Below are 8468 nucleotides of genomic sequence, written 5' to 3' on the forward strand. Positions count from 1 at the left end.
ACGTGGGCCGGAGGATTTCCCCCTCCTGCCCCCCACCAGGTCCCCCCCCTGTGCTTCTCCCGCTTCTCCGTCTCGCCTGCGCTGGAGACCCCGGGGCCGCCCGCCCGGGCCCCCGACGCCCGGCCCGCAGGTACAGTGCTCCAGGCCCCGGCCTGCCCTCTGCGGTCTCTGTCCGCACGTTTCCCCGCACCTTGCTCATCTCTGGATTTACCTGCGTCTGCCTCTTCCTTAGTCCCTCTCAGTCACCACGACACCCACTCAGCTGTGGGACGAGTCAGACAGTCCGTCAGACGGCCTTGGGCACTCACGCCCCCTCCCTGAGCCGGAGATTCCCTTTCTCTGAGGATCACACAACACACACACTCTCTTGTCCATCGTTGCCCCACTTCTTGGCTCCAGCTCCTGCCTGGCACCTGCTGGATCTGGATTCCACTCCGCTGGTGGAGGCATGTTGGTCAGGCAGGCAGAAAGAACCTAGCGAGCTCCACGCTGGGTAGTAAGGACTGCAGCAGAGAGGAGGTGGCCAGGGAGGCCCACCGCAGTGATGGCAGCTGCTGCTGCAACTACAGCAAGCTGTCATATAGACCTCATTGTGCATGCGGTGTTTAACCCACGTAGTCCTCACCGTGATCCCATGGGGTCAATTCTATTCTTGTCCCCATTCTACAATAGGGAAAACTGAGGCACAGAAAGGAGGGAGGGGCTGGGATTTGAACCCCCATCTCTGGCCTGAGTCCACGCCTACTCCAGTATGCATGATTTGTCAGGCTCTTTTCCTGGGCCATTCCACACATTCTATATCGCCCATTCTCAGTCCGTCTTGGGAGAAGATCGGGCATCCTTAGTTGATAACTGCGGGAAGCCAAGGCTAGTGAGAGGGCACCGGCAAGTCTCGCTGGCAGGACGGATGCTGGACTGATCTCTCTGCTGCCCTCTGCTGCCGATCCAGAGAACACCCCAGGATGCCCGTGGCTTTGTGTTCAAAAACAGCTGAGAATGTGCAAGATGCAACTGGGCCTTTTCAGAGAAGGTTCCATTACTGCTCCCCCAAATATTGCCCGAGTCCAAAAGTTGGCCCCACCATTTCTCAGCTGTAGAACTTAGGGCAAGTCACTTTCCCTTTCTGTGCTTTAGTTTCCTCATCTCTAGAATGCGGGTGATAATTAATAGCATCTCCTAAGGCAGTTGAGGGCGTTAAACGGTTTGATCCTGTGTATGGAGCAGGAAGCCTGACTGTAGCAGTGGTCACTAACCGCCAGCTGTCATTGCCTTAACTAGGTGGACGTTCCCTGAGTGCCCCATGTGCGGGCTGTGTGGGCTGGGGGGACTCAGTGCTGACCAAGAGTCTGCCTGGCTGTGCACCCAAACACCGCCTGAATCACAGAGAAAGCAAATGACAAGAGGAAAGGGCTTTGTCTTCCCAGTAGCTGTGTCACTTGACCAGGGACTTGAAGGGCTGGTTGTCATTAAATGGGTGAAAGGGAAGGGGACAGCATGCTAGGGCCATGAGTCGGGGAACAGCTTGCAGAAAGGGCCAGAGGCAGGAGAGAGCTTGGCTGGTTCCTGGAACAGAAGGGAGGCCAGCATGGCCGAGGTGAGAGGGGCAGGGCAGACCCTGGAGGGCCTGCTGTGGACTGAGAGGCTGGGACCCGTCCTGGGGATGCTAGGGAGCCATGGAGGGCTGTAGGGAGAGGAGGGCTGGGCCAGTGTTGGGTATAGGAAAGCACTCTGGGGCCAGGAGGAGTCCACAGGTGGGAGAGAGTGGAAACTGGGTGGAGGGGAGAGGGTGGGGCAGGCACCCAGGAGAGGAGCTGGTGAGCGGGGACCACAGGGAGGAGGGGCAGGGCAGAGTCAAGGGCAGAGCAGACAGGGCTGGGCTGACTCTTGGCTGCATTTGCAGGCCTCACCCCAAATGTCACTTCCTCCCTGACACCCCTATCTCAGGGCAGGGCTCCCATGAGGAGAAGTGGGATAGTTCCAGGGCACAGGGACACCAGCCAAATGATGAGTCAGGGCTGAGGCCAGCAGGGCCAGTCAGCGAGGGTGACCTCACCTTTAGTCACTGGAAATCGAGACAGAGAGCCCAGTCGTGCGAAACCCCAAATCCCTGTACTCAGTTGACAGATATTCCCAGTGCAGCCCGGGCTGGGAAGCTGCTGAGTCCCTGGCCATGGCGGGGCCCGCAGTGGGCACCCCCTCTGTGCTCGGTGCCACTCTGCCCACTTCGGCATTTCCTGGGTGCTGAGTGATGCCACATGCCCCAGGTCTCCCTACTCTTTTGTAAAGGAGCTAGAGCTGGGCATGGTGGCACACGCCTATGATCCTAGCAACCTGGCTGAGGCAGGAAAATCACAAGTTCAAAGCCAGCCTCAGTAACTTAGTGAGACCCTCAGCAACTTAGTGAGACCCTGTCTCAAGAAAGGGCTGGGGATGTAATTCTGGTTAATTCCACTGGGTTCAATTCCTAGTACCAAAAAAAGAAAAAGTAAAGGAGTGTGGGGCCATGTTTCCCATCTAAAGAAGAAAGCAGAGGCTCTGGGACAGGGAGCGCAGAGTGGGAGTGAGTCCCCAGGGAGACGCCGGCGGTGGAGTCTGTTCGGGCTGGCAGTAGCCCTTGGTGAGACCCTTCACGTGCCGGCCTTAGCTCTGTGGATCTGTGGGCCGGACAAGGCTTTTGTATGGCTTGGAGTGACCAGAGGATTGGTATTGGGAAAGTTTGGCGGGAGGTTCCTGGGGAGAGACTTTTCCATGGGGAAGGAGGGAACTTTTGATAGGCTGGAGACACTGACCACTGTGCTGGTCTTCACTGGGCTTACTTCTGCTGTAGAGGGGTAAGGAGACAGAAAGTTCTTCCACAATGACTGGGATGGCCCTGGAGTGAGAAATGTGAAAAAAATTACTCAGAGGGAAGCAAGTGACCAGTTACCCCAGCGGGTAACTACTTGACCCAAAACGGATAGGCAAGGCCTCTGAGGGGCACATTGTGTGAGGGTCTGAGCTACATGGGAAGAGCGTTCAGAGCAGCAGGGACAGCAGAAGCAAAGGCCCTGGGGTCAAGGCTCTGCTTAGAACATCAGAGGAATAGCGAGGAGGCCAGTGTGTGGCACACAGGGGAAATGGGGTAGGTGAGGACAGAGACGGGGACAGGGCAGATGGTGGGGACTCCCTCGGTTTTGTGTTCAATTTGAGTTGGAGGCCATGAGCCTGCCCTCCTGTAATTCCATTTCTCTTTCCTCTCTCTCTATCCTCAGGCCCCGTGGAGAACTGATTCCCCAAAGACCTGACCCCCCTGCACCCCCAGAAGAGGGTTTGAGAGTAGAATCCTCTGTGGGCGAGGGAGCCACTGCCACCACGGCAGACGCCGACTCCGGGGAGGTCCCTGAGGCTGGGCCCTCCCCCTCCCCCACCATGTGCCAAACGGGAGGCCCCGGCCCCCACCCCCCAGCCCTCCGGACGGCTCCCCTGACCCCCCAGACCCCCTTGGTGCCAAATGAGGCAGGAAGCCCCCATCCCTTCCTGGAGAGCCGCCTTTCTTGGAACTGAACTGAACTCTTTTGGGCCTGGCGCCCCTGGGCACAACGAAGGTCCCACCTCGCCCACTCCCAGCCCCATGCAGGGGCCGCAGGCTTCGGGGACCTGGACCCCCCGTCTCGCGCCTCCCTTCCCCTCCCCAGCCTGGCCCCTGGAGGGGCTTCTGGTTCCAACCTTCGCGTGGCATTTTCACATTATTTAAAAAAGATAAAAACAACTTTTTGGAGGAACGTGGAGCCTGTGTGTGCTTGGGGAGGTGACGTGGGGAGGGAGGACACATGGAGCCAGTGCTATCGAGGACACCGTTCTCGTGGCCCCCATCGGGCAGATGGGACACCCAAGCTCCCTGCAGCACCCAGGCCCATGCAGCAGAGGGGCCTCCTGTGTTTCTCCGCATCCCTGCTGGAGTCTGGTGGGTGCCAGGCCCAACTTCGGCTGCAGCCTCACCCGATCCATCATTCAAGAAGCCATGAGGAGTCAGCGAGGGTTGGGAGCCACATTTCCACCTTCCTCACCAGGTGGCCTGCAGGAGTGGCCAGAAGCTGCCCCAGGGCCAGGGCCGGGGGGTGGGGGCTCAGAAATGACCTGCTGACGCCCACACTGGACACGACCCAGATGACTTCTCAGATCACTGCTGCCTGTGCTTAAACATCAGAGTCAGCCTCCTTCCCACAGAGGCTTTGCCTCAGTTCACCCCTTTTTTTTTTCTTTCTTTTTTTAATTTTGAGACAGGGTCTCACTAGGTTGCCCAGGCTGGCCTTGAACTTTGGATCCTCCTACCCCAGTCTCCAGAGTCCCTGGATTACAGGTGTGTGCCATCACACCTGGCCCAGTGTACCCATTTCTGCATGTGACTGTCCACTTCCCAGACACTCTTCTCCTGTCCAAGCACAGTTCCTGGGTTTTGGCCCAGTGCTCCCCACCCGCCTGGTGTTTTCCCATCTCTCCATCCGGGTCCTGCACAGCCTCCCACTCACTGTCTAATGCTGTTTGTTTCTTTGTCTGAGTTCCCATCCCTGCCTTCTCTCTGGGTCTCCCTGTCATCTCTCCCTGTGTCGATTATGTCTTTCTGTCTCCTTCCCTCCATTTCTCTGGTTTCTGCCTCCATCTCTGTCCGTTTCCCTGTGACTGGGGCTGTCTCTGCATCTCTGATCTCTTGGCCCTGGGCTGTCCCCCGTCACCTTGAGACCAGGTTTACCAGCATATTGGAGGGAGGTAATTTGGATGAGGGAAGACAGAAGGGGCAAGGGTGGGTGCCATAGACACTGGCTTAGGAATGAAGGTGGTGAAGGTATTGGGGTCAAATGAAAGAAAGTCCTGGGGCTTGGAGGATGGAGAGGATGAGGGTTTTTCCCTCTTCCCCCAACTGCTACTGCCTGTGCCCATGTGGTGTTGCTGAGGTGGCGGGGGCGGGGGGGGGGTGCTGCATGGCCTCAGCCATGGAGGCCCCAGGGAGGAGGGCTGGGCCCTGGAGCCCTGGGTCTGAGGGAGGAGGGACATATTAGTTCACTAGAACTAATATAACAAGTATCTCAAAATTTGGTGGCTTAAACCACAGAAATTCATCATCTCACAGTTTTGGAGGCTAGAGGTCCAAGATCAATGCCAGGAGAGTTTTTTACTTCTGAGGACTGTGATGAAGATCTGCGGCATAACTTTCCAAACCTGGCTCTTAGTGGTCACTAGTCACTTTTGGGTTCTGTTTGTAAATACCTTCCTCTCCACATGACATTCAGTGTGTCCTTTCATCTAAATTGCTCTTTTCTATAAGGACACCAGTCATATTGGATTAGGGCCCAAAGTAATGACTTCATCTTTAATTATATTTGCAATAACCCTATTTCCAAATAAGATCACATTCTGAGATTCCAGGGGATGTCAATTTAGAATTTTTGGAAGGTCACAATTCATCCTATAAAAAGTGGGGTTAGCAGTTTGGAGTCCTGAATGAGGAAGGAACTGGGACCCAGAGTCCTTAGTCCTTGGGAAAAGATGGATCTGGACAAAACTGAAGGACGATTTTTGGCCTGGCTTGAATGGTGCTCAGGCATCTCCAGCTTAAGTCAGTCAAATCTGAATGTACTGACCACCCCCCCTCCGGGAAAAAAAAAAATTCCCTTTGGACCCTCACAGCCAATGGTATTGCCATTCACTGATGACCAGCCTTCAAACGGTGCTGGTGGCTTGTCTTCCAAAACCTCTGTCCCGGGTCCACTTTTCCACCTCCCCAGCCACACTGGCTGGCACTTGGGAACCTCACTGCTTTTCTCTCACCTCCCTGTTGAACTCCAGATTATTCTCCGTGCAGCAGCCAGGGGGCCCTCCACAGCCTCAATCACACTCCTGCCCATGTCCTTGGGTGGCTTCCCATCCTGTTAAGAAGGCATCCAAAGTCCCCGTCTTGGCTGACAAGGGCCCACATGGCCAGCCCACACCTTCCCCCTGCCTTCCTCCCACACCTCTGCAGTCGCCAACTTCCAGACACACCTTCCTGCCATCAATCACCCCAGCAAGCCAGTCCCCTGCGGGCCTCTGCGCATGTTCTCCTGTCTCTAGGGCCACCGATTCTCCACACAGTAGCACACGGTACCCATGGGTTCATGCTACAACAGGGGGCACCATGGATGACAGTGATGGGACCCTCTGTTTACTCAGGGACCTCATTTCTCAGGACATGCTTGGGTCGATAACCCCATTTCCCTGGAACCTTTGGAAGAACTTGGGGATTCCATTGAGCATCAGCTCCTAGGTTGGGATTGTAAAACGGTCAGGGCTTTCCCCACCTCCACGAGAGCTGGAGACCAGACAGGTAACCCCACAGCAGGCAGCGCGGTGTGAGACGCAGCCTAGATCTCCGCCAGGGGCGGGCAGCGCATAGCTCACTGGAAGGGGGCCGCCTTCTTGGGTAGCCTTGTAGTTACATCGCTCCGGAGCCCTTGGCGCTGGCGGGTGCCAGTAGCCAAAGGCGGGGCCGGGACCGACCAGAGATTCGGTACATTCCCCATCCAAGCACTCCACCATTGGGGGACCGGTGCCTCCAGCTCTGCGTACATTAGGAACTACAACTTCCAGCAGGCCCCGCGGCGGCAGCCTCGCTCCCAGGGGAAAACACGATGGAGGGCCTGCCGAGAGTGGTAGTTTCCTCCGCTAAGGAACACTCAGCTTCCCGGGCGGGCGTGGACGTGACACGCCCACCAGCCAGCCCACCAGTCTTGGGACCCACGCGTGATAATTTCCATCGTTGGAGGTACACTTGTTCTTTGAGGTCTCACCTCCTGGGCCCCTGACTTTTAAACACCATCCTCTGGGATCAAACCATTCTATTTCTAACTGGCCCAACTCTAGGGCAAGAAGGGGGCGATCCAAATCCTGGCTCCAGGCATCCCAAACAAGACCTTCACCTTCAGAGCGTCATATTCCCAGCACAGACGTTTGAAATGCATGTTGTCAGCCCTTTGACATTACGTGTCCTCCAAAGGAGGCTAAATGTCGTTGGCAAAGCCTGGCTCAGTGCACAGCCCAGCAACAACGCGGGCCTCGCACGCTTCAGCGACGACTGCTGACCCAGGCCCAGGCCTCCTTGCAGTCATCCCAAGAGGTCTCTTAGTGTCCCTGGGCACTCCACATGGTTCCCAGCCCCCACAGGTATTTTGTGCCCCTCAACCACAGGTCCTATAGATGCCATGAACCCTGGCTCTCGCCCCTGGATTTCTGCCCCCACCCACCTTGTAGACCCCATGGGGAGTGGAGGTCAACTCAGTCTAACAGCAAGAACTGCTGCCAGGGAAACCTCCCTTTGCCCCACCTATGAAAATTGGGGTGAAACCAGAAGTGACCCCCTCCAGGATAGCTCCTTCCTAGGCGCTTGACTGGCTTGGTTCCTGGACCTTGTCAAGGTGGACGGGATGGAGCACCTAGCTCTGCCAACACCAAGAAATGAGGGGGTCTGCAGGCACGAGTGGTTAAATAATTAATAAGATTACCAACAGCATGTTAATTACAAATAATGAGAGAGGAGCTAAAGGTGGTCAATTTTCCAGACAGGAAACCAGGATCCACAGCCCCAGGGCCCAGGGGTCCGGCCACCCAGGCGGGGCAGCTCTGAAATAAATAATGGATTTGGGGGCAGGGGGTCAGGGCTGCTCCTGCTTCTTCTTGACGGAAATCCGCTTCTTCCTTGCTGCCAGCATCTCATAGAAGGGGTCTACACTCACTGCGGCTCTGCAGAGGGGAGGGTCCCAGATGAGAGCCAAGTCCAGGCCCCAGCCTCCTCCCTCAGACCCAGGGGTCCAGGCCCCACCCTCCCTCAGACCCAGGGGTCCGGCCTCCAGTCCCCTTCCTCAGGAGTCAGCCCAGGCTCACTGGATGGACTTGATCCACTCATCCTTCTCCTCCTGTGTGGGGGCCGAGATCCGGTACACCATGTGGTTCCCTTCAACCACTCGACCATCTGCCTCCGTTTTGCAGGCTTTGATGAGCTGCCCCTTGTTGTTGGGGATGTAAAGCTCAAAGCAATTCTGAGGAAATGCACAAGGACGGCAGGTAAGAGCCAGCCCTGGGGCCTCAACAGGCCCTTGTGTGAGCAGGACCGGGCAGAGAGGGTCTCACCGGTTTCCGGGGGTCATCCACCTCACGGATGCTCAGGTTCTCCAGGGGGATGATTCCTCGGGGCTCCTTGTCCTGAACGAGCAAGTCGGACAAAACTCAGACCTGCAAACCTTCCCTGCAGCCCGCTCCTGCTCCCACTCCCCAGAGTCCAGCCGGGCCCTCACCGTCGTGTACTCAAAGTAGTAGAGACAGTTGTCTGTGAGGATGAACCAGCGCCGCTTCCAGGTCTTCACCCGGCCCCCTGAAAGGGAAGGGGCGGGAGGGGGCCTGGGCTCAACGGGGGACAGGGCCTCTGGGAGGGGGAGGGAGAGGCAGAGCAGGAGAGGCGG

The 8468-nt window shown here is 56.9% G+C and overlaps 2 protein-coding genes across 3 annotated transcripts in view; one reads left to right on the forward strand and one right to left on the reverse strand.

The window, feature by feature from the left end:
* The window catches only part of Lmtk3 (lemur tyrosine kinase 3), a 19897-nt gene extending 16174 nt beyond the window's left edge, over positions 1-3723 (forward strand). The window contains exons 16-17 of the mRNA XM_048791227.1: positions 14-130; positions 3252-3723. Coding sequence (XP_048647184.1) covers positions 14-130; positions 3252-3268 — 134 coding nt within the window. The 3' untranslated portion in view covers positions 3269-3723. The remainder of the gene's footprint in view (positions 1-13; positions 131-3251) is intronic.
* A 3767-nt stretch (positions 3724-7490) lies between these two features.
* Cyth2 (cytohesin 2) overlaps positions 7491-8468 on the reverse strand; it is an 8331-nt gene continuing 7353 nt past the window's right edge. For both annotated transcript variants that reach the window (XM_015496608.2, XM_015496607.2), the window contains exons 9-12: positions 8304-8380; positions 8140-8211; positions 7894-8048; positions 7491-7752 (exon numbers count right to left, since the gene is read on the reverse strand). In XM_015496608.2, the coding sequence (XP_015352094.1) occupies positions 7665-7752; positions 7894-8048; positions 8140-8211; positions 8304-8380 (392 nt within the window). In that variant the 3' untranslated portion in view covers positions 7491-7664. The remainder of the gene's footprint in view (positions 7753-7893; positions 8049-8139; positions 8212-8303; positions 8381-8468) is intronic.

Source organism: Marmota marmota, unplaced genomic scaffold (assembly GCF_001458135.2).
Source record: "Marmota marmota marmota unplaced genomic scaffold, marMar, whole genome shotgun sequence".
In the NCBI taxonomy this organism is placed as follows: domain Eukaryota; kingdom Metazoa; phylum Chordata; class Mammalia; order Rodentia; family Sciuridae; genus Marmota; species Marmota marmota.